This window comes from Somniosus microcephalus, chromosome 20 (assembly GCF_052327205.1).
Source record: "Somniosus microcephalus isolate GS21.2 chromosome 20, FLI_Smic_1.0, whole genome shotgun sequence".
Classification (NCBI taxonomy): domain Eukaryota; kingdom Metazoa; phylum Chordata; class Chondrichthyes; order Squaliformes; family Somniosidae; genus Somniosus; species Somniosus microcephalus.
Window position 1 is genome coordinate 71531649 of NC_141006.1, and position 26385 is coordinate 71558033.

At 46.3% G+C, this 26385-nt stretch overlaps 1 protein-coding gene across 1 annotated transcript; it reads right to left on the minus strand.

Moving 5' to 3' along the window:
* Positions 1-1039: 1039 nt before the first annotated feature.
* LOC147103408 (CD276 antigen-like) lies at positions 1040-7497 on the minus strand. The gene is made up of 5 exons (XM_085962968.1): positions 7389-7497; positions 4910-4983; positions 4009-4362; positions 3148-3432; positions 1040-1637 (listed from the first exon to the last, which is right to left on the minus strand). Exons 1-5 carry the CDS (start codon positions 7487-7489, stop codon positions 1429-1431), a joined length of 1023 nt encoding a protein of 340 aa, XP_085819094.1. The 5' UTR covers positions 7490-7497; the 3' UTR covers positions 1040-1428.
* Positions 7498-26385: the final 18888 nt, after the last annotated feature.

Genomic DNA, 26385 nt, shown 5'->3' on the forward strand with positions numbered 1-26385 from the left:
CCAATTCCCTTAGGAACCTGGGATGCAAGCCATCTGGACCAGGCGACTTATCCACTCTAAACATACCCAGCCTTTCTAGTACATCCTGTCTATCAAATTTCACCCCTTCCATTGCTTCTACCTTTTCCACTTCTACCAACATTTTGTCAGCATCCACCTCCTTAGTAAACACCGATACAAAGTACTCATTGAGTATTCTAGCCTTGCCCTGTACCTCTAAGCATATATCACCCTTTGTCCCCAATAGGCCCCACCCCACCTCTTACTACCTGTTTATATGCCAGTAGAAGATTTTTGGGTTCCCTTTTATGTTAACTGCTCTCATTCTCTCTTTGCCAATCTTAATTTCATCTTCACTTCCCCTCTCACCTTATTGTATTTGGTCTGGTTCTCCCTTGAAGAATTCACCAGACATCCTTTTTGTTGTTTCATCTTCTCTATCTCCCTCGTCATCCAAGGAGCCCTTGCTTTGGTTCCCTTACCCTTCCCTCTTGGAGTGTACCTAGCCTGTACTGGGAACATCCTCTTCTTAAAGGTCACCCATTATTCCGTTACAGTTCTTCCCAACAGTCTTTGGTTCCATTTTACCCTGGCTAGATCCTTTTGCATCCCATTGAAGTTAGCCCTGATGGTACAGCTGACATAGCCAGTATATAATTGAGCCATACTAAGAAGGCCCCAGGTTCAATTCCTAATTGGAGTAAGGTGCTACAATTCCCTTAGTGCCCCCGACTGACGGGGAAAAGAAATCAGCCTCGGATGCGGTTTCTAGCCACCAGCGTTTACTGTGTGTGGAACACTGATCATCAAAACACCCTCAGTCAGTGTCTCAGCTCAGACAATTGCCAGGAAATTCTTTGAGGTTTATCCCCCCCATTGCCACCTTAACGTCAGCAGCAGCTTAGTTTACATAGGAAAACAGGGTTTCCCAAGTTATGGCGGCAGAGTGGGAGAAGGCCCGAAGAAAAAAACTAAAAAGGAGTACAGGGTGCTAAAATAACTAAAGCAATTCTTGGAGACAATGAGAAAAGAAAAAAAATAATAAAAAAATAAAGCTTTATTGCATTAAGCTGTCCTGATCCAGCAGAAGATGACCACTCCTGGTCCAGCAGAAGATGACCACTCCTGGTCCAGCAGAAGATGACCACTCCTGGTCCAGCAGAAGATGACCACTCCTGGTCCAGCAGAAGATGACCACTCCTGGTCCAGCAGAAGATGACCACTCCTGGTCCAGCAGAAGATGAACAAAAACACTATTGTATTAAATGAGAGAGTTTGGAAGTCACAAATGAGAAAAGGGACCAATCAGATGGCACTTGTTATTCTGCGTGTTGATATTTAGTAGCGAGGGTTAAGACGACGTGTCCACTTTGGCACAAGGCTGCGATAAGCTGGATCCCCCTATGTTGCGGCAGTAAATATCGGTTTTCATGGCTGAAGGGGCAGCGTCCAATCACATGCATTTTCTTGAATGATCCATCGCGTAATGCCGTGTTCATTTTGTTTCTCTCCATTTGCCGGTGGAACACATTTCTTGCACACGGCTATGACAAGAATTAAAATTATAAATTCAGTAGCAAGGAGAGTGACTGCAAGCATCCAACGATTTCTTGTTAGAACATGATCAGTTTTCATTTCTGTGAAAAAAAAGAAAACTATTGATCATTGCGGCAGTGGTTTCAGTGCTGGTTTGGTCTTCTATGCTAACAGTTTAAAATACAATTACCATAAAAGCACGACCGCATTTAAGAATGCAATTGTATGGTGAAAGTATATTTAAACATTGGATAACACAGTAGTAGCCTAAACCAGAAACAAAGTGCATTGATATAGCGCCTTTAATGTAGAAAAACATCCCAAGGTGCTTCGCAGTAGTGTAATCAGCCAAAAAAAACACTATTTATACAGCACCTTTCACAACCCCAAAGCGCTTTACAGCCAATGAAGTACTTTAAGTGGTCACTGTTGACATGCAGGATACGCAGCAGCCAATTTGCACACAGCAAGCTCCCACAAACAGTAATTAGATAATGACCAGATCATCTGTTTTTTAAAGTGATGTTGGTTGAAGGATAAGTCAGGACACCGGGGAGAACGCCCCAGCTCTTCGCAATAGTGCCACGGGATCTTATGTCCACCTGTGAGGGGGCCTCAGTTTAACGTCTCATCTGAAAGGCGGCACCTCCGACAGTGCAGCGCTCCCTCAGTACTGCAATGGAGTGTCAGCCTAGATTTTTGTGCTCAAGTCTCTGGAGTGGGACTTGAACCCACAACCTTCTCCCACCTGATGCACGGCTGACACCTAAAGAGAGATATTAGAAGGAGTGACTAAAAGCTTGGTCAAAGAGGTGGATTTTAAGGAAAGTTTTAAAAGAGGGAGGAGGGAAGAGAGAGAGGTTTAGGGTGGGAATTCTGGAGCGCAAGCTATAGATGGCTGCCAGTGTCAGTAGGGAATTCACAAGATGCCAGAGTTGGAGCAATGCAGAGTTCTCAGAGGGTTGTAGGGCTAGGGAAGGGTACAGAAAGATGAGGAGGGACGAGGCCGTGAAAGGACTTAACCACAAGGATAAGAATTTTAAATTTGAGGCGTTGGTAGCCAGGAGCTAATGTAGGCCAGTGAGCACAGGGGGAGGGTTAGCAGATCGTAGTGCAGGATAGGAGAAGGGCAGCAGAGTTTTGGATGAGCTGAAGTTTACACAGCGTGGAGGAAACAATACAGCACCGAGAGAGAACTTCTTCTATCCTCTCCAAGGAGCGAGGGAGACATTAAGGAGAGTCTTCCCAAATATGGGAGCAGTATCCAAGTCACAAAAGGACTCGCGCTATAGAGAGTTAAAGGTATTTGGTAAGAAGTGTTTGGCACAAACAACAGCTTTTGAGAGCAGCCTAGCAATGCAACAGTTCCATTTGTGGTCTTGGGAGATAGTGAGGCCAAGAACATTGATAAGTCAAGAAGTGAAGGGCCATGAACGTTAAAAAGGTGCAGCGGTTTATACTGGTGGAACCAGAGACTGGAACAGAAGTTTCTGAAGAACTGAAAGAAGATTTCCTTTACTTCAAATGGCATGGAGATCAAGATGTCGTGATTCAACATTGTATCGCAAGACAACTGGAGGTTATGAGTACTGAGTGTAGGACACAACTTACCTACAGAAAGACCAAATGTTCTGGAAACTGATTGGTGTAGAACATCATTTCTTAATCTGAATGTGTAGTTAGAACTCCTATTGGTGTCATTGAGTTGCAGAATACTCTGCAGGGAGTATAGACCATCTCCACTTTGTTGGTACGTAGTCTCAGACAGTGCAGAAATATCCTCATTTTCTTCATTGTACCAGGAAACAGTAGCCTCAGGGTAACCTTGGGACTCGAATCTGAACACTGTCCCGGATGGTGTTAACTGGATAAAAAAGTCAGGTTCCTTGTAGTATGCTGTAGATTTTTTTAAAAAGGGCCATTAGAAACAAGAAATAAACTTGATAAAAATAATGCCAACTAGGAATTTTGTTCCAGTTAATAACTAATTGAATATTGCAATTAAATCATGAAATGCTCAAAAACAACAAATCCAAGGACAAAGAGAATAGTAGATATTGCTGTTTGTGATCAACTTGGAGATATTCAAATCATTATACCAAATGATCAAGTTGAAGGTGAAAATCCCACAATATCCTGTTGGCAGCTGTTCAGCCAAAATCATACGTAACCCTTGATGGTAAATTTCACCTGCGAGGCCATCACAGTTCAGCCCGATCCTGGAGCCGTCCACAGACAGGGCTTGCTGAATAGCAAACGGGAGTGCGAACCCTAACCGAGGTGTGTAGATTGCACCAATAGCACTGTTCCAGCGGAGAGGAGCTAAACCAGCACAGTCTGGGCATCAAACCTGGTCTGTATGGCTCAGGCACTCAATGGTGAGACTCACTGAGCCATCAGGGGAGGCCAAGAAGCATGACTTTAATTTGCAGAACTGACAGAACAAAAGTGAAAACAGAAAGAAGCATATACCTGCAAATATTAGAGACACAATGCCCTGGCCACTTCCTTTTGCATTACTGACAAAGCACAGGTACTGTCCAGCATCCTCTGGTCTCACTCGGTCCAGCTTCACTGAAACGTTCCCTTGTTTAAACTCCTCTGGGAATAAGCTTGTCCTCCCCGAATACCGAGGGCTTTGGCGACTCAGTTGCTCTTTTCCATAATAATAACTATAAACAACTTCCCGCGTCTCGACAAGTTGCCAACTGATGACCAGCTGATCCAGTGAGGATTCACCCCGAGCTGTAAAGCTGCAACTCAGCACCGTGTACTGGCCGTAGACAGCAGTCACTGGTGCTCCCGGGGTGTGGACATTAAACTGAGCTGTGAATTAAAACAAATAGATTAGTAACAGCATTGTTCCAGGAAGAGATTTATCTTAAAACTCTCCAGAATATTTTATTTTAAAAGGATGATCAATACGAGATTTAATCTTGAACACAGAGCACAAAGTTGAACGGAAAGCACTAAAGAGTCATTATCCCCGCCTCTGCATTCTCTGCCCCTTCCCCTGAAGGGTTGAGATGTCCTGTGTTGATATTTTCTGTGATCTATTGAAATAGAAAATGTTTTGTTTCCTCATCTCACAAAATGGACATTAAAAAAAATAACTGCAGCAGCTGCAGCAACAGGATCAGTAAACCGCACAAAATAGACGGGGCTGTTTCTTTGAAATATTCTGGTACTTTTCAGCTCCATGAACAATGTTTACCTGGGAAGTACCCATCTTGCCCATTAAAATTACCCAACATTACAAGTGAAACTACTGTTACTGCTTTGGGCCATTGCTCAATGGTGAGGAGACCAACTCAAACTGCGTAGGTCATTCATTCAAACATGTGCAAGAACAAAGTTACATTTAAAGACTTACCAACAGCCAAACTGAATTCAACAGCCACCAAAACAGCAAGCAGACTTCTCATAATACTTTGCTCTCCTCGACAGCTGTCAAAACAAGATAAGACCAGCATTTGTTTATCGGTTTCCACAGCTGCATACACAACAGTGATTCCACCTCCAAAGTCATCTATTGGCTATAAGGCACCTTGGGACATCCTAAAGACATGAGGTGCTATATAAATCACCAACAACAATGAGTCAGCCTACAGGGAGGAGGTCCAGCATCTCGTGAAGTGGTGCGCCGATAACAACCTGGCCCTTAACATCAAGAAAACCAAGGAAATCATTGTGGACGTCAGGAAGTCTAAAGGCGGAAGTCACACCCCCATCCACATCCATGGGGCTGTGGTGGAAAGGGTGGACAGCTTTAAGTTCCTCAGAGTCCACATCACGGAAGACCTCTCCTGGTCCCTCAATACCTCCTCTTTGGTGAAGGCGGCCCAGCAGCGCCTATATTTCCTAAGGAGGCTGAAGGGATGTAACCTGTCACCCCTGATCCTCTCTAACTTTTACCGCTGCACAATAGAGAGCATCCTGACGAACTGTATCACAGTATGGTATGGCAGCTGTAGCTCCTATGACCAGAAAGCCCTGCAGCGGGTAGTCAAAACTGCCCAACGCATTACCGGCACCCGGCTACCGACCATAGAGCACATATACCAGAAACGCTGTTTACGGAGGTCACTGACCATCATCAAAGACCCTACCCACCCCAGCCACAGTTTGTTCGCCCCCCTGCCATCTGGGAGACGCTACAGATGCATTCGCACCCGAACGACCAGATTTAGGAACAGCTTCTTTCCCAGGGCTGTCATCCTACTGAACTCTACAAATAAACTCTAAAGCCTGCACATCTGCCAATGCACTTTATTATGGTTATGTTTATGTATTACAAGCCAAATGAATGTTGAATGTTAAATGTCTTACTCAAAATGTACACTCTCGGGAGCCGCAAGCCTACATTTCGTTGTACTGCACTTGTGCACTAACAATGACAATAAAGTTGATTATTATTATTATTATTTATTATTAAATAACAGTTCTTTGCACATCAAGAACAGAATCTCCAGCCAAATATCTCAACTCTAACCTCAAGTTTTTAAAAAAAAAACACAACCAGGACCAAATCAGAGACTGTCTGAAATGTGGAAAGGAAAGAAATAAAAACCAGCATTTACGTAGCACTTTTCATATCCTTAGAAAAATACCAAAGCACTTCACAATGAATTACTTCTGAAATGGTAGTCACTGCTGTTATAGGCAACACAGGAGCAATCAGATAAATGACGAGTTTTGGTTGATGAGTAACTTTTGCCAGGAAAGTAGAAAACTTGCCCGCTCTTCAAATAGTAATGAAGTGGCACCTAGTCAGCACTGCACTAAAATGTCAGATGAGTGTACCCGAGTGATGTGGCACTTGAAAGCACATCTTTTTATAGGCAAGAGTGCGACTACTGAATGATGGAGGGGGGGGGGGGGGGAGGAGGAGGCGACAAAGACACAAGCCTGGAAGTTACGTGGGCAGCACTTCCACCGACCACTCAGTCCTGCCATTGACCCTGTCCCAAATCCTAGAGACAGGGTCTTTTAAATATTCACGGTGGCTGCCACACCAGGAGCAGCACAGTGCCTCACCCCACTGAGGAGGCACAACCTGGAGCAGAACCAAAGGCTTAAAATTGGCCAAAGATAAGGGAATTGAGGCGGCTTGAAGTTAAATCGATCCCAAAGGATCCTGGAGTAGCGCAGGAATGTCCACGCAAATTGATTTGGACATAATGGGGCTGTGGGCCGAAGGAACAACTGCGACTTCTGGAGCTCAATTTGCCAGAGAAGGTGCAGAGTGTATCAGAGTTCCATGCCAAATTTTCTCCTCCTCTCTGCCACCCCCACAGCATGCAATTCTGCTTCCCACTTTGGAATTTTTACCCTTGACAAACCGTCTGCTCTCTCAGGTGGCTGTAAAAGATCCCACGGCACTATTTCGAAGAGCAGGGGAGTTCTCCCCGGTGTCCTGGGGCCAATATTTATCCCTCAATCAACATCACTAAAACAGATTATCCGGTCATTATCACACTGCTGTTTGTGGGAGCTTGCTGTGCGCAAATTGGCTGCCGCGTTTCAACAGTGGTTACACTTCAGAAAGTGCTTCATTGGCTGAGAAGCACTCTGGGACATCCCAAAAGGCGCTATAGAAATGCAAGTCTTTCTTTTCTCTCACCACATGACATTTGTCCACTATTTACAAATGTTATTGAATTTACCTCAGGATTACCAACCCCCCTCCTCCATACATAAAATACATGACACGTTTTTTTTATATACATCATATACTTATGTCGCCATAAATAAAACACAAACGAACAGAAAGATTAGTAATGGATGGAAGCATTCCACCGGCACCCGGCGCCGGGACTCGAACCCCCGGTGCCCTCACAATACCCGCTTACCTCACACTAAGTCTCTTTCCGCGATTCGCCGCTCTCTGTTCCGCAGCATCCACAGCCCACTCTCTTAAACTGCCCGCCCGCCTGCCTGTGTCATCACGCATCACGCATCAGGTGGTGACTCACGCATCACGTGGTGACTCACGCACCTGGCACGCTCCTGACGCTATTGCCCAGCTGTGGCGACACCGTCCCCACGAGCAGAGAGCCGGAGAATGGTTAAAGCAAGACAGACCTGCATTTATATAGCGCCTTTCACGACCACCGGACGTCTCGAAGCGCTTTACAGCCACTATATTTTTTGCAGTGGATTCACTGTTGTTATGTGAGGAAACGCACCAGTCAATTTGCGCACAGCAAGCTCCCACAAACACCCCCTTTAGGATTGTACCCTTTAGTTTATATTGCCTCTCCTCATTCTTTCTACCAAAATGTATAAGGCCAGATCGAGGTTAGATACCAGGAGATGGTTCTGCTCCCAGAGAGTAGTGGACCTCTGGAACAGGCTGCCGTCTCGTGCGGTGGACGCTGATTCGCTGAATCTCTTCAAGTCAGAGCTGTTACTGGCCGGGGCGGCGATCACCTCTTACAGAAGGTAGGCACTGCAGGGTATTCAGGGCCAGAGTGATTTCCTGGACTAGTTTCGATCGCCTACACAGGTTGGAGAGGAATTTCCCAGATTTTTTTCCCCAAATTGGCCTGGTTTTTTTTTGCCTCTCCCAGGAGATCACATGGTTTCGGGTGGGGCGGAGCGTGTAAATATTGTGATACACAAGGTGTCGCAATTGTGTGAGACAGGCTGGATGGACCAGAGGGTCTTTACCTGTCTGTCATTGTACGTATGTCGTATGTCGTATGTTCGTATGAGGAAGGATGGGAGAAGACTGGAGTGGAACATGAACCCCAGCATGGACTGTGAAAGGGGGAATGAAGATGTCTGGGGGTTGGTGTGGAGTGGCGGTGCATGGTGGGGATTTAGCTCTGTGCCGGGGGTGGTCGGGAGAGGCAGTGTACAGCATTACCTCACATAATCGCGTAACTGGGCTGGCTACAAGATATAATCAAAAACATAGAAATGCAAAATAACAACAGAAAATGCTGGAAAAACTCAGCAGGCCAGGCAACATCCGTGGAGAGAGAAATAGAGTCAACTGTAAGAGTCATGAAAGTTTAAGAAAGAAAATACTTTAAAATATTGGTTAAATAGTATAATACAGTTAATTTACCTGGCTGACTTATTGTATTGAGAAACCCCCTATTTTCTTGTTCCAATAGTATAGTCTGAGATACCCCCTTTATTCGGGAGGATTTAAACTAATTTGGCAGGGGGATGGGAACCTAGGTAGTGGAAAAGAGGGAAGTCATATGAAGTCAGAAATAGATGGTAGAAAGGTGAGAAGCAATAAGCAAAGGAGAGAAACACAAAGGGCCAAACTAAATCATAATGAGAGTGTGAAAAAAGCAAGCCTGAAGGCTTTGTATCTTAATGCTAGAAGCATTAGGAACAAGGTGGATGAATTAGTTGTGGAAATAGAGGTAAACAAGTATGATTTGATTGGGATTACAGAAACGTGGCTGCAGGGTGGGCAAGGCTGGGAACTTAACATCCAGGGATATACAATATTTAGGAAGGATCGGCAAAAAGGTAGGGGAGGTGGGGTAGCATTGCTGGTAAAAGAGGGGATTAATGCAATGGAAAGGAAGGATATTAACTCGGATGAAACGGAATCTGTATGGGTAGAAATGAGAAATAGCAAGGGGAGGAAAACGTTAGTGGGTGTGATATATAGGCCTCCAAATAGTAATATGGAGGTGAGGGAAGGCATAAAAAGGGAAATTAGAGAAGCGTGCGATAAGAGCACAGCTGTCATCATGGGTGACTTTAATTTACATATTGATTGGACTACCCAAATTAGTAAAAATTCTGAGGAGGAGGAATTCCTGGAATGTTTTCGGGACGGTTATCTGGACCAATATGTCGAGGAGCCGACTCGAGATCAGGCCATTTTAGACTGGGTATTGTGCAATGAGAAGGGACTTATCAGCAATCTTCTTGTACGAGGCCCCTTGGGTCAGAGCGATCATAATATGATCGAGCTCTCAGTCGAGATGGAGAGTGAGGAAATTGAATCAGAGACTAAGGTCCAGAACTTAAATAAAGGGAATTACGAGGGTATGAGACGGGAATTGGGTAAGATTGATTGGGTGGTGTTTCTGGGGGGATTGACAGTGGATAGACAATGGCAAGCATTCAAAGATAGAATGGAAGAATTCCAGAACATGTTTATACCGGTTTGGCATAAAAATAAACCTAAAAAGGTGACTCAACCGTGGATAACGAGGGAAATTAGGGACAGCATAAAATCAAAAAAAAGGGCATATCAACTGGCAAAAAAAAGCACCAGACCGGAAGATTGGGGGCAGTACAGGATACAGCAAAAGAGGACAAAGGGATTAATCAGGAAGGGGAAAATAGAATACGAAAGTAAACTTGCAGCAAACATAAAGACAGACTGCAAAAGCTTTTATCGGTATATCAGGAGGAAAAGACTGGTAAAATCCCAAGTCGGTCCCTTGCAGTCCGATTCGGGAGAATATATAATGGAGAATAAGGAAATGGCAGACCAATTAAACTCATACTTTGGTTCTGTATTCACAAAGGAGGACACAAATAACCTCCCAGGAATATCGGCAAACATAGGGACTAATGAGAGGGAGGAGCTGACAGAAATTAGTATCTCTAGGGATATGGTGTTGGGTAAGTTGAGGGGACTGAAGGCCGACAAATCCCCGGGGCCTGATAAACTACATCCTAGGGTACTTAAGGAGGTGGCCCTGGAGATAGCAGATGCTCTAAGGATCATCTTCCGGAACTCCATTGACTCGGGAACAGTACCCGTGGATTGGAGGGTAGCTAATGTTACCCCAATATTTAAAAAGGGGGGTAGAGAGAAAGCAGGGAATTATAGACCAGTAAGCCTTACATCGGTTGTGGGCAAAATGCTAGAGTCCATTATTAAGGATAAAATAGCGGAGCACTTGACAAATGGGGAAAGGATCGGACAGAGTCAACATGGATTTACAAAGGGTAAATCGTGTTTGACTAATCTGCTGGAATTTTTTGAGGAAGTAACTGGTAAAATAGATGGGGGAGAGCCAGTGGATGTGGTGTACCTTGACTTCCAGAAAGCCTTCGATAAGGTTCCACACAAAAGATTATCATGCAAAATTAAGGCTCATGGAATTGGGGGCAAAGTATTAACGTGGATAGAGAACTGGCTGGCGGATAGAAAACAGAGAGTTGGAATAAACGGCTCGTTTTCGGAGTGGCAGGCAGTGACCAGCGGGGTGCCGCAAGGATCTGTCCTGGGACCCCAGCTGTTCACAATATATATAAATGATCTGGATCAGGGAATTGGATGCAATATTTCCAAATTCGCTGACGACACTAAACTAGGAGGAGGGGTGGGCTCTGATGAGGATGTCAGGAGGCTACAGTGCGATTTGGACAGGTTGGGGGAATGGGCGGATACGTGGCAGATGCACTATAATGTGGATAAATGCGAGGTTATCCACTTTGGGGGTAAAAACAGGAGGGTAGATTATTATCTAAATGGCAATAGATTGGGAGATGGGGAAGTGCAGAGGGACCTGGGTGTTCTTGTGCACCAGTCACTGAAGGAGAGCATGCAGGTGCAACAGGCGATTAAGAAGGCAAATGGTATGTTGGCCTTCATATCAAGGGGGTTCGAGTATAGGAATAGGGATACCTTACTACAGCTGTACAAGGTGCTGGTGAGACCGCATCTGGAGTATTGTGTACAGTTTTGGTCGCCCCATCTGCGGAAGGATGTTCTTGCCATGGAAAGAGTGCAACGGCGATTCACCAGGCTGATACCTGGAATGGCGGGAATGACCTACGAAGAGAGATTAAATAGTTTGGGCTTGTACTCACTGGAGTTTAGAAGATTGAGAGGGGATCTCATCAAAACATATAAAATTATGGCAGGCCTGGACAGGCTGAATTCAGAGAGAATGTTTCCAATGGCCGGGGAGCACAGAACCAGGGGCCACAGTCTAAAAATAGCGGGCAAATCATTTAAAACAGAGATGAGGAAGAATTTCTTCACTCAGAGTGGTGAGCCTGTGGAATTCCCTGCCACAGAGGGCTGTGAAGGCTAATTCAATAAATATTTTCAAGAGAGAATTGGATATATTTCTGAAGGCTAAGGGGATTAAGGGTTACGGAGAAAAGGCGGGGACGGGGTACTGAACTGGTAAGATCAGCTATGATCTCAGACGAAGATCAGCCATGATCTCATTGAATGGCGGAGCAGGCTCGAAGGGCCGAATGGCCTACTCCTGTTCCTATCTCTATGTTTCTATGTTTCTATGTTTCTTGCTACAATGGTACAGTCCTTAAGCTTGTCACATGGTATCCAGCCATTTTACAAAAAACACCACGAGGCTGGAGGAGGCAGAAGCTTTGAGGGCTGGAGCAATACAGTTTTTGACCGTGTTCGTTTAAACGTGTTTTGCTTTGTAATTCTGTTTGTAAGGTGTTACAGTAAACAGTTTAAAGACAAAGTTATGGTTTGGAACGTTTTATTTCGACACGCGTCTACTCGTTGCTAAAGCCTCAAAGCTCAGTGGCTGCATGTTTGGAAATTACGAAGCGCCACTCCATCAAGGTTTCAAGTCAAACTCTTTGTCAAGAAATGCAGATGTTGCAAGACAGAGGGGGATGCTCAGGATGTGTAACCGCCCTAGAAACCAGAATGCCTAACAATATCCCAAGGACATTAAGTAGATCAGGAAGCTGACACGAAGTCAACAATTCTTGTGACTAGGACAAAGGGCCAGTAAACAAATGCTGACGAGATAAAAACTGATGTTATAACACAGAACATTCTAGAAGGTAGGCGGGAACAATGTATAGCACATCAAACTGTCTGTATAAATATCTACTTCCTGCTGTAACAATTCGGAGAAGCTTGACGAAGGCACAAGCAGGCTGTCGCCCCCACCGGTGCGAATAAAGGCTGTTTGGATTCTCGCTCTTGGACAGTGCGGGTGATTCCGTTTCGAAGCCACATCACCTGCCCCCTCGTTGTAGCCCTGAGCTCACTCTTATAGAAACTAGGAGCAGGCCATTCGGCCCTTCGAGCCTGCTCCGCCATTCAACGAGATCATGGCTGATCATCCAAACCCTAGCACCCGGTCCCTACACCGACAGCCATCCCACCCAAGCCCTATCCCCGTAACCCCACGTATTTAATCCCCCCTAACACTAAGGGCCAATTTTTATCATGGCCAATCAACCTAACCCGCACATCTTTGGACTGTGGGAGGAAACCGGAGCACCCAGAGGAAACCCACGCAAACACGGGGAGAATGTGCAAACTCCACACAGACAGTCACCCGAGGCCGGATTTGAACCCGGGTCCCTGGCGCTGTGAGGCAACAGTGCTAACCACTATGCCACCGTGCTGTTAATAGTAAATATTGCTCCGTTCCACTCCTTCAGCACTGTGATATTTAAACAGCAACTGTTGCTCACAATTTCCATCCAGGTCCCCACTGCTGATTTTTAAATTTAATTTTTGTCTGTTTATCCTGCGTGGGCAAGCTGCGATTTGAAATTAGCAGCAAGAGATGGAACCTAAATGAGGAGAGCTGCCATTTAACAATCACAGCAATAGTGGAGCAGAGCACATGACTAGCTGTCAACTGTTGCTCTACTTCATTCCTCCACTGCTGTGATATACAAGTGGCAAAGTGATGTAAGAATAGAATGGAGGATCAAGTTTCACCCAAAATAGAAACACATGTTTTTTGCATGGTTAGTGCAGAAGAAACATGTTTTGTTTGTGGTTGATTTGCATTTTATGCCCTATAGCTGCAAGTATGAAAAATATCAACAAGCTTTGGAAACACAGATTATTTACTTAAATGAAAGAATATTTTGGAAGACTCTAGTAGGAATGGAGGAATATTTAAAATAACTAAAATGAGGAAGTATTTAGTTATTTGGAGCCTGAATTCTTGATGGTATAGTTGTTCTGTATGATTTTTGTCGGTACAATATTTGTCCCTCAATCAACATCACTAAAAAAACCCAGATGATCTGGTCATTATCACATTGCTGTTTGTGGGAGCTTGCTGTGTGCAAATTGGCTGCCGCATTTCCCACATTACAACAGTGACTACACTTCAAAAAGTACTTAATTGGCTGTAAAGCGCTTTGAGACGTCCGGTGGTCGTGAAAGGCGCTATATAAATGCAAGAGCTTCTTTTTTCTTATGGTTTGACACCCCACTTCTGGGAGCATCAAATTAACATAGCTGACGTTCATTTACACTCAGTTAAAATGTTACCACTTTTCTTTATCTGGAGTGTCTTGCAAGGATTTTGCCACCACCTTGTCTGAATGGGCAAGGGTTTCAAGACAAAAATAACTAACAGGATTAGTCCTGCTGTATGGAAATGCATCTCCCGTTGATTAATACTGAGAGTCACTGGCCATGACTGTGGAGAAGTTCATGGCCAAGACTGTCCCACTCTCCCAGATGGAGAGGAACGGCTGCTTAGGAGACAATAGCAAAATACTGCGGATGCTGGAAATCTGAAATAACAACAGAAAAAGCTGGAAAAACTCAGCAGGCCAGGCAACATCTGTGGAGAGAGAAACAGAGTTAACGTTTCAGGTCGAAACCCTTCTTCAGAACTGAGAAAAAAGCAGGAAATGAAACAGATTACAAGGCCAGTTTGGGGGGCTGGGAAATAGGGGAGGGAAGGGAAGGTCTGGGAGGTGAAGAGACATTAAGAGATATTCAAGATGAGATGAGATGGTAATAGGACAGGTAAAGAGACAAAAGATGGCTCTAGATGAAGTGTGAAATGCGCTGGCAGAGTGAGAGACAGCTGCCATGTGGGAGAGAGAAAAAGGGAAAGGCACAAACCAAAGGTGTGGATAAAAAATATATAGAAATATAATAGGGGCCGAGGTTATGATCTAAAATTGTTGAACTCGATATTGAGTCCGGAAGGCTGTAAAGTGCCTAATCGGAAGATGAGGTGCTGTTCCTCGAGCTTATGCTGAGCTTCCGTGGAACAATGCAAGAGGCCGAGGACGGTGAGGTCCGAGTGGGAATGGAATGGTGAATTGAAATGACAGGCGACCGGAAGCTCGGGGTCACCCTTACGGACTGAACGGAGGTGTTTCGCAAAGCGGTCACCCAATCTGCATTTGGTCTCCCCAATGTAGAGGAGACCGCATCGTGAGCAGCGAATACAGTATACTAGATTGCAAGAAGTACAAGTAAATCGCAGTTTCACCTGGAAGGGGTGTTTGGGGCCCTGGACAGTGGGAAGGGGGGAGGTATAAGGGCAGGTGTTGCATCTCCTGCGCTTGCACGGAAGGTGCCGGGCGAAGGGGAAGAGGTGCTGGGGGTGATAGAGGAGTGGACCAGGGTGTCTCGGAGGGAGTGGTCCCTATGGAATGCTGAAAGGGGAGGTGAGGGGAAGGTGCGTTTGGTGGTGGGATCACGCTGGAGGTGGTGGAAATGGCGGAGGATGATGCGTTGAATGTGGAGGCTGGTGGGGTGAAAGGTGAGGACAAGGGGAACTCTATTGTGGTTCCGGGAGGGAGGGGCAGGGGTGAGGGCTGAAGTGCAGGAGATAGAACGGACGCGGTCGAGGGCCGTGTCAACCACGGTACAGGGGAATTCTCGGTTGAGGAAAAAGGAAGACATGTCGGAAGCACTGGTGTGGAAGGTGGCATCGTCGGAGCAGATGCGGCGGAGACAGAGAAACTGGGAGAATGGAATAGAGTCCTTACAGGAGGCGGGATGGGAGGAAGTGTAGTCCAGGTAGCTGTGGGAGTCAGTGGGCTTGTAGTGAATGTTGGTCAATAACCTATCCCCAGAGATGGAGACGGAGAAGGCGAGGAAGGGAAGGGAAGAGTCGGAGATGGACCATGTGAAGGTGAGGGAAGAGTGGAAATTGGAGGCAAAGTGAATGAAATTGTCTAGTTCAGGGCGAGTACAGGAAACGGCACCGATACAGTCATCAATGTACTGGAAAAAGAGGTGAGGGAGGGGACCCCAGTAGGACTGGAACAAAGAGTGTTCCACATATCCCACGAAAAGGCAGGCATAGCTAAGACCCATGCGGGTACCCATAGCGACACCTTTGATTTGGAGGAAATGAGTGGAATCAAAGGAGAAGTTGTTCAATGTGAGAACAGGTTCAGCCAGGCGGAGGAGGGTGGTGGTGGATGGGGACTGGTTGGGCCTCTGTTCAAGGAAGAAGCGGAGCGCCCTCAGGCCATCCTGGTGGGGGATGGAGGTGTAGAGGGATTGTACGTCCATGGTGAAAAGGAGGTGGTTGGGGCCAGGAAACTGGAAACTGTTAAAGTGGCGGAGGGCGTCGGAAGAGTCGCGGGTGTAGGTGGGAAGAGACTGGACAAGGGGAGAAAAAATAGAGTCGAGATAGGAAGAGATAAGTTCCGTGGGGCAAGAACAGGCTGAAACGATGGGTCTACCAGGGCAGTCCTGTTTGTGGATCTTGGGAAGGAGGTAGAAGCGGGCTGTGCTTAAGAGAGGCAGTCGCAGAGAACATAAAACAAAATTGCCCCCACATTCAGCACATAAACATTACAAGTTTATACTGATGTCAGAAGCTATAATAAGCTACAAGATCAGAAATCTCAGGAGTGGTTTCTGCTAGTAGTCATCATTTAACACAGTAAGGCTGTTTGCTAACAAATCTGAAAATTCCTGTTTTGAAATCCACACACTTCCCATTTCTCACGTTGGCCAAAATGTTATTACAAGTAACTAAATATTGTGATGCTTTTTACTGATGTGCAACAAAGTCACAATTTCCCCTTATTTTTTATTCAAATTTTCTCCGCTCTAATCCCCCACACATCAATTCCCCAGCAGATCCCCAGGGACTATTCCCAATATTTATAAATGACTTAGATGATGGCATAGAAAGCCACGTATCCAAATTTGCTGATGACACAAAGATAGGCAGCATTGTGGGCAGTGTAGATTAAAGCATAAAATTACAAAGGGATATCAACAGTGACTGGGCAAAACTGTGGCAAATGGATTTCAATGTAAGCAAATGTGAGGTCATCCACTTTGGACCTAAAAAGGATAGATCAGGGTACTTTCCAAATGGTACAAAGCTAAAAACACTGGAGGTCCAAAGAGGCTTGGGGGTCCAGGTAATTAGATCACTAAAATGTCATGAACAGGTACAGAAAATAATCAAAAAGGCTAATGGAATGCTGGCCTTTATATCGAGAGGACTAGAATACAAGGGGGTAGATGTTATGCTGCAGCTGTACAAAGCCCTGGTTAGACCACACCTGGAGCACTGGGAGCAGTTCTGGGCACCACACCTTAGGAACGGGGTGCAGCTTAGGTATACGAGAATGATACCCGGACTCCAAGAGTTAAATTACGAGGAGAGATTACACAAATTAGGGTTGCATTCTCGAGAATGTAGAAGGTTAAGGGGTGATCTGATTGAAGTTTTCAGGATATTAAGGGGAACGGATAGGGTAGATAGAGAGAAACTATTTCTGCTGGTTGGGGATTCTAGGACTAGGGGGGCAGAGTCTAAAAATTAGAGCCAGACCTTTCAGGAGTGAAATTAGGAAACACTTCTACACACAAAGGGTGGTAGAAGTTTGGAACTCTCTTCCGCAAACTGCAATTGATGCTAGATCAATTGTTAATTTTAAATCAGAGATTGATAGCTTTATGTTAACCAATGGTATTAAAGGATATGGGCCAAAGGCGGGTATATGGAGTTAGGTCACAGATCACCAATGATCCCATTGAATGGCGGAACAGGCTCGAGGGGCTGAATGGCCTCCTCCTGTCCGTATGTTCCTACACCAGGTGATGTATTTACCCACATCAGGATACCCTGTTTGAATATTAAAACTGAAACCTTGCTCTAACACTGTGATATTTTTATTGGAGTACTATGATGATTCCTCCTAATGTTTTAAGCAGATCTGGATGGCCAGTGTGGAGATCCAGCCCCACTAATAATGTAAAGGAGGATGAAATTTTGGATTCTATAGGATATACAACACGAAACTGGCCATTAGGCCCAACCAGTCATTGCCAGCGTTTATGCTCCACTCGAGCCGCCTCCCTTGAGGCTTTCCTCAGCCAACTCTATCAGCATAACCCTCTATTCCCTTCTCCCTCATATGCTTATCTAGCCTCCCCTCAAATGCATCTATACTATTTGCTTCAACCACTCCCTGTGGTAGTGAGTTCCACATTCTCACCACTCTCTGGGTAAAGAAGTTTCTTCTGAATTCCCTATTTGATTTGTTGGTGACTATCTTATATTGATGGCCTTAAGTTATGCTCTTCCCCACAAGTGGAAACATTCTCCCTGTATCCACTCTTATCAAAACCAGTCATCATTTTAAAGCCCTCTATTAGGTCGCCACTCAGCCTTCACTTTTCAAGAGAAAAGAGACACAGCCTGTTCATCATTTCCTGATAGGTATAACTTCGCATTTTTAAAATTCATTTATGGGATGTGGGCGTCGCTGGCAAGGCCAGTATATATTGCCCATCCCTAATTGCCCCTTGAGAAGGTGGTGGTGAGCCGCCTTCTTGAACCGCTGCAGTCCGTGTGGTGAAGGTACTCCCACAGCGCTGTTGGATAGGGAGTTCCAGGAATTTGATCCAGCGACGATGAAGGATCGGCGATATATTTCTAAGTCAGGATGGTGTGTGACTTGGAGGGGAACTTGGAGGTGATGGTATTCCCATGTTTAAGGTGGTGGATGGGGTGCCAATCAAGCGGGCTACTTTGTCCTGGATGGTGTCGAGCTTCTTGAGTGTTGTTGGAGCTGCACTCATCCAGACAAGTGGAGATAATTCCATCGCACTCCTTACTTGTGCGTTGTAGATGGTGGAAAGGCTTTGGGGAGTCAGAAGGTGAGACACTCGCAACAGAATACCCAGCCTCTGACCTGCTCTTGTTGCCACAGAATCTCACATGACTCCCTCCATATGCTTATGGAGGGAGTCACAGCAAGCAGGGAGGTTCTCTTCCCTTCCAATGGGCGGAAGAGACCTCCACAGGAGATCAACGCAGCCTGGTTGCACATTGCACAGGAGGACACAAGCAGGGATGTCATCAGGAGGGCCTGGCTGCAGTGGCGCAAACCTTTCAATGTTCTCAGTAGATCATGAAATGTTACTGCAAAGTCACACTCGACCTCATCCTGCTGTGCCACTCATCACATCCCCATCACTCTGCCTTCCCTACCCTATTCCTGCACATCTTTACTCACATCAACTTACCTTGCACCTCCACCCATCCCTCTCTATCTACATTATCACTTCCCCATCTCACTAGCCAGCCCTCACACTCACCCTCATCCTACTGCAATCATACCAACTAACAACACACAAGGCTAGGCACCTGGGTGGTTTAGCCAATGTTCATGTGAAGTTTCTGTTAATGTGTTGTCAAACATTGAAATCTATATTTTCAATACTTTACCTTATTGGACAGATCTATGCTCACCTTTGCAAGTGTCTTAGTGAGTTCCAGTGAATGTTGAGTCATAACTTCACCCACCCACCACCGCCCCCCCCACCCACAATTGTGATGAGAGTGAAAGGAATGGCTTGGACATTTTAGGGATGCTTCACGGTGCTGGTGTGGGGTGGTGTCAACCTGGCGCATCATGTGGCAGCCAGGGTGTACAGCATCAAGTGAAGTAGATCTGGCCATGGTGAGGCCATCGCTGGCCTCCCGGGCAGCAAAGTTGTCGGGTGCTGATGCCCTGTGTCCTGTGCAGTGTCAGGTGATTGCAGAGAAGGTTGATATTGTTGTTGGTGATGTTGGTGCTGGGGCTGATCGTGGTGGGATTCAGAGGTCCAAGGTGAGATTGTTTCAAGGGCACCGATGTTGCTGGAATAGATGGCAGCTGAAGTTGAGATGACAGAAGCGATCTGTTAGTGGTGAGAGAGCTTGCTCCAAGGTGGTGACAGTGGATAGAGAGTTTACTCCAAACACTTCCAAACTACATACAGCTCAAAAGTGTCTTCCAAGTCCTGAAGGCTCAAGCTTCTGACATTGGAAAGTGAACAACTGTGAAATGGTAGCTTTCATACCAATTTTGCAGCTGTCACATATTCACAGTGTTGTGGAGTATTTTAAACCAACACTCAACACAAGGTTTTAGATCGATAGTCAAGTCGTCTTTATTGCAGCGGTGGGGAGACAGCCTGCTCTGTCGTAGCCAGACTTCTCCAAATTGTTACAGCAAACACTACATTTTTATACATTACAATACACACATCCAGCTCATTCAAAATTCATTCCTGCCACCTGATTGGATCTTGGCCCCCATGCATCTTCACTGATTGGTTGCCTATACCGCGTTACATTAAAGTACCGCCTTTATTATCGGAAAAGTATATGTCCGTTATCCCACAAGCTGTTGTTGCACCTATGACCTTTGTTTATGCCAGATGGAGTCTCATCAACATTGTACTTCTGACTCATTGTCCTCCTTTCCTGCCTCTCTAGGCCTCTTTTATTTCCAACTCATTGTTTTACTTTCCGGCCAGAACAGAACTTACAGCCTTTAGGCCTCTTCTGGTTTCCACGTCCGGCTATTTGCAATTGTCTCTAAGTGACACAGCTTACAGTCGTTAATCATTCTAACACTACTGCTTAGGTTATCTCAACTGCCAGTTCAGCAATTTAGAAAAAGCTTACTACTGCAAAGGCCTATTAGATTATTATCTTTATTACACCATTCAGTGAAACTGCCAGCGATGTCAGTTTAACTCTTTCCCCACTGCAACAGCAATGGGGAGACATAGAGAAGCCAACCTACTTGCCCGACGTGGTCTCCAAAAGACGTGAACATAAGAACATAAGAAATAGGAGCAGGAGTCGGCCATTTGGCCCTTCGAGCCTGCTCCGCCATTCAATAAGATCATGACTGATCTTCCGCCTCAACTCCATTCACCGGCCCTATCGCCATATCCCTTGGTGCCTTTACTAGTCAGAAATCTATTAATATAAACGAACCCCGTTAAAAAAGTGGGAAAATAGAAAAAGGCTGGCAAAATAGTAGTAAACAAGTGTTTAACAAGCATTTAACTATCTTAAATGCCTTCCCCACCGCTTGGTGTCGGGTCCGTTCTGAAATTGCAGACCCGACACTTTGGAAACTTACATGGAGGCGGGTTCGGAGTGTGTTCACAACCCGCTGTCAATCATTTCGATTTTGACAGTGGACCCGCCTCCAAACCCGCACTCTGAGCACCGGCAAATATCGCGGTCATTAATTCAGTTCCAACTTAGTTACAATATATATAAATATATAAATCACCCAATAGTGAAGCTTCATAATATTACAGAAGGGTGTGGCTTATGCAATTCTCAAACTTTAAAAATGCTTTTTGTAAACATTGGCCCAGAAATTCGTGTCGGAGGCTTCCCACAGGTGCAAGCCCCCGACCTGCACTTACCTACCGCGCCGGCCATTGAGCTGTGGGCCCGCGTGGGATTCCGATCCTGGGCCTCCTCCAACTGCCGGCGCGCAGTGCTTGCATATCCCAGGGGCTCAGTTAGTTCGATGCATCCCATGGGATCACGTGGGCCACGGAGTGCCAATGGTAGCAGGGAATGCTTCATTCATAAGTTTGACAGGACCTGTCAAACCTATAAATACTATAAGCCCCAAAATATCACTAAATCTTCAAATAATTTTTTTTTTTAAATCACATTTTTAAAATAAAGTATAAATTACATGAAATAACTATTTTAAACGATAATTTAAATTTTTGAAAAAATTAATTACATTTTCAGTCTGGCTAAAAATAAACTTACCTTTCTTTAAAGTATTTATAAAAATAATAAACCGGTGGAAAATTTTTTAAATTTTAATTAATTCACCACTTATCTTGTAAAAAGCAGGCCTTGCGACTGCTTTTTACATGTCTAACTTCTGGAGACTTACCCTCGTGGAAAAACCTGCAAAAGAAACGTAAGTTCAATGCGCACGCGCTGTCTCTCCGGCGCACGCGTGCGACTTCTGAGCCCCTTCTTTCAGGGGAACAGAAGTGCCGGTTTCCTGCGCATGCGCAGTGCATGCACAAAATTGGCACTTCCATTGGGCTAACGGGTGAGTACCCCATGCGTACTCACCCGTGGAGACCCGAATTTCTATTAATTTGATCAAATAGCCTCTATTTATGACTTTTTTTTTAAAAGAAGGAATATTTTCCAATGTTCTGGGAAGAAAAATATTCTTCTAAGTGACACTGATGGCGCTGGGTACTGTAGGGGGTGGCGTGTGTCCAGCCAGCTCTGCCCCTGGCTGTCTCTGAGCGGTTCGAATCGCTCCCACACCCCTGGGTTCTAGACACCGGACTTAGGTACAGGCGGCGATACAGAAATAGAGTAGACAACTGGTTTGGTGCAAGAAAACTGTATTTTTATTAAAGGCACAATAAAATCACAACACTGAAAATTACTAGAATAATTACAGGCATATAAAAGTACACTTATTTGGGAATGGGGAACACACGGCACATCGAGGGAACAAACACATTAAAAATCCCCCTACCCTTGTCCCACCCCCAATACCTAACTAGATTGAGCTACGAGGGGCCAGGGATTTATGCTCACCAATGGGGTTCCTTTTTACAGTTCGAAACCTGTCGATTAAGCCGGTTGTGGTTTTGGGGTTCGCTCTTTGTGTCCTTTGGGGCCTGCTGTCGTCACGTGGTCCCAGGGCGTGGCGGTGGGGTCGTCTGAGTAAAGTATCCTCCTTTCCTCCGTTAGAGATAGGGAGTAAAGCCTAGAAATTGGGTCGGTAGCGCCGGCGCTGAGCGCCTAAAGAGACCTAGAATTGGGGCAAAGTGCTATGTTGGGGCGGACGCTATGAAGATAGCGCTAACTCAGATATTGACTATACATTTAGCGCCTGCGCTAAGTGTTTGCGCGCACCCGCGAGCGCAAGCAGCTCATGACGTCATTTCAGTGTGCAACGCCTTTTAGGAGCGCCTGAGCGCATATTGGGTGGCGCCCGGAGCCTTAGCGCCCAGCGCTATTAGTGACAGTTCGAGGGAGGGCTAACAGGCCCTTCTCGGAGTAGGGGGGCGCTATTTAAAGGGGACAGCTCTACTGCAGAATCTTCTGCCACTTGGCCTGCTCATTGCGATCGCTGCTAGAGAGAGTTGGCGAGCTAATGTGGAGCGGAGTTCTGGGATTTGAGCTTTACAGTACTTGGTACCTTCAACCCTGTCCGAAGCACTTGCAGCACTACACCTAAAAGCCTTTTGACCAACTGGCATCGGAATGGGAGCTTGTTTGGAGGGCGACAGACCTCATCTGCACTCTGTGCAGCAGTCATGACGACCTGCCTTGCCCTGCGGGGAGACGGTGGCCGAACTTGCCTATCCCCCCTGCGTTGCTCCATGCCGCTTGGTCCGGCAACTGGTTCATCCTCAGAGCCACCCCCCCCTCCCCTCCAGGGGACTACTATCCCCAGTCTGCAGATGTCTCCGCTCCCCGGATTCTGCAACGGCTGGTCCGGATTCCTCCTGGTCCTCGCCTCCGGTGGCACTGGCACTGGCAGCTTCAGCGCGTTGAGCCCGAGTTGGTGCTGCTTCATCTGAAAGTGGGAGGTGGAAGAGTGGATTTAGCAAAAGGACAGGTTTGCTGAAAGGCATGCCAGATTGCGGCAAGGCTCTGACATGGCTGCACACTGAGGATGCATGCTGGCGGGGGGACCAAGTGGAAGGCAACAGGTGGAAAAGGTGAGAGTCTTACCCTCGCTGTCGGCAATGGGGTCGGCAGATTCAGTGGTCACTGGACCAGACAGACGTCCTCCAAGTATCTGGTGCACTCTCTCCTCCAGATCCGTGAGAGTGACCACTTGTGCAGGTCCGCCACTGGTTCGACGCTGCTCCTTTCTAATCTGTGCCATCTTGGACTGCAGGGGAAAGAAGGGGAGGTTCTGTTACATGAGGCCTTGAGACCTCATCGCATGCCCCCATGGTGCAAGAGCCCTTACATGAGGCCTTGAGACATCTGTCCATGTGTGTGGCCAGAAAGGGCCATGGGTGCATACTGACAGATGGCCATTGGCGCATCATTGCAGCAGGGTGCCCGAAGTCAGCTGCAGATGGAGGGAAGCACAAGTTTGGTAAACCATCATTCACCCTAACGATCCGTGTGAGGTCGTTGAATTTCTTCCTGCACTGAACAGGGGTCCTGGTCGCCATGCTGCTGGAATTCACCCTCACAGCAACCTCCCTCCAAGATCGTTGGTAAGACTTCTGATTTGGCCTCTTGCCATTATCCGGATACAGGACCTCTCGACGGTGTTCAACTGCAGCCACCAAGTGGTCCAGAGCCTCAATGCTGAAGCGCTCTGCTCTCTGCCTAACCTTCTCCATAATGCACAAGTTTCTAACGCCAGACAAGGGCGAGCGCCGAATCTGAGGCCTACAGGGCGTTGGGTGTTTAAGCTCAGTCTGACTGACCCGCCCCTTTAAGAGCCGGCCGGCGCCTGTAGGTCTCGTGCTTTCCCGTAATTGAGTTCACCTGCGCTGCGCCCGCCCGCGTCGATATTGAGTAGCGCCTGACCTTTTGCGCCTTAAGAGCACCGTGCAACGGCTGATTTAGCGCCTCAATCCCCTTTGGGGGCGATGCAACCCAATATCGCGCCAGGCGGCGAAAAGTTTCGTCTGGCTATAAACTTTGCGCATCGCCAGTTCTAACGCCTCAAGCGGGGCTATACCCAATTTCTAGGCCTTTGTTGGGTACTTTACCTTGCAGAATGGTTGTTCTTCCAGTGGTGGTCTGGTCTTCAAAGGTTTTGTTGCGGTTGGGGTTTGGTTGGCGGTCTATAGTATTAGCTTGATTTTTCTACCCATGCTTCGAACGCCAGCTTATAACTGGACCGGTGTGTGTGCCCGCTCGTCCCCAACGCTTCTTTTCGCTGCCCTTCTCTGCTTGTCGGTTTTTGCTGTTCGTCTCGCCTCGCCTGCCCGTTTACGGCCCCGTGTGTCCTGTGCGTGTTTGATTCGGGTCCCGTTCTCCTCCCGTGTTTGGCCCCCGGTGTTGTAATGGGCGTCCTCAGTGTCGAGCAGCGCGGGGAGGGAAGAGAGAAAGAACAGAGCAAGCGAAGAGGCAAGAGACCTTGGCTACCGGTGGGCCTACAATTATACCCGGTCCTTCACCCCTTATCTGCGCGCCAAATCAGGTCAGTTCTTTGTCTAATTCTGGCGGGCTCGTCTAAAGTGATTACAGTCATCCACTTTAACGGGTTTTGGGGTGGTTGTCTCCTTGTTTAATGGCTTCAATATCCTGGCTGTTTGTTATTTATGAAATTTAATCGTCTTTTCCTGGCTTGGTAGCAACTTTGAGCTGTTACCGATTATTTATGCAGAAAGTTAATGGCCTCAAGATTAGGCCTATCCTGAGTTGATCTGTTTCAAGATGAAGAGTGCATATTCTGTGTTTACCTAGCTGTCTGGCTTTAGAAAATGACAAAGTCTTTCACAGATCCATGCATGCTAGGTTTTGTTTCAGGATTTGAATGGGCCTGCCTTCTGCAGGGCCTTGCTTTTAAAATCCTGCAGGCCTCAGTCACGAGGTTTCAGAAGCCATTTTGGGTACCCTTTTTAATAACTTGTCCATACAGGGTCCCTTTATCCATAACTTTCGGGGAATGTGGGAATTTTGAGAACCCTACACTACAGGTCTGTATATCGAGCTGAATCATTAAACCAGTACTGAAACAATGTGATCCTTCCCAGCCTCAACTTTAACTTCTAATTTATTACCAGCTTATTCAAGGTCACTTTTTTAAAAGTCAAATTGTTAACTTAAAATGTGTTGGCAAAGAAACTCAAACTAGCACTGAAAGCATTGCCATAACTCATTTTAACAGAAATTGAAACTGATTTCACAAAAAACCAACGGATGCTTAGAATTTTTTTTCCGATATCTGAATTTATAATCATGTTAATTCTAGCTGTAGCAGTGTACAAGGAACAGTTCACAATATATTTCAATGCAATTTACATCATAACATTGTGCAATCACCTATAATCTCTTCTCCTCTGGGCACCTGCCTATTTATGTCCTGCACACGCCCATCTGTCCCTTTCTATGGATGGAGCGCTCTCAAGGCAAGACACATCCCACTGGGCTTTGGCATTGGGAGAGTGTAATGAAATCTGCTTGTCTTACCTGTGTTCGTTTGCACTTATGTATATTACCCTCCCCCACACGGTGTATAGTTTCACTTCCTCTTCCCTGACTTCTCTGACTCATTCCTGTGAGCCAGCCAGTGTGTTAAGATGTTAGCTCTGATCTTAGTGATTAAAATTGATGTGCCTTCAATAACCACAAAACTAGAAGTTATAGGCTTTAACAAGTTGGCTTTTAGCAAAGTCTGCAGGGGGAATCCGATTTCCAACTCCGTCACCGCCTCGTGCGTGCCGTACGGGCCGCCATCTTGGGATCCGCCATCTTTTCCCGACTCAACGGCCGCCCAGGGCCCAACAGTGGCTTCGATCACGGTGGATCAATCCAGGCCACACCCGTTGACAAAATCTATGATGGACATACAGGTAAATGGGAATTTAACGAAATGTTTAATTGACTGTGGGAGTACCGAGAGTTTTATCCACCCTAGCCTGGTACGGCGGCACTCATTAACGGTAACCCCTACACGGAGCAGAATTGCTATGGCTGCTAAGCCCCACACTTCGGACATTTTGGGCTACTGTGTGGTAACACTGACTGTAAAAGGCACGGACTACAAGGATTTTAAACTCTTCGTGATGCCAGAACTCTGTGTTAATGTAATCTTGGGCCTGGACTTCCAGTGCCACCACGAAAGTGTCACGCTAGCATATGGCGGGTCCCAGCCGCCACTCACAGTCTGTGGCCTATCAACTTTAAA

Excerpts from the sequence above, each read along its gene's own strand:
- LOC147103408 (XM_085962968.1), bottom strand. The coding sequence starts at position 7,489 with ATGCGTGATGACACAGGCAGGCGGGCGGGCAGTTTAAGAGAGTGGGCT. Across the intron at positions 4,984-7,388 it reads GGAAAGAGACTTAGTGTGAG|CTGTCGAGGAGAGCAAAGTA; the intron begins GTAAGCGGGTAT and ends TTGTTTTGACAG. Across the intron at positions 3,433-4,008 it reads TGTGTCTCTAATATTTGCAG|CATACTACAAGGAACCTGAC; the intron begins GTATATGCTTCT and ends AAAAATCTACAG.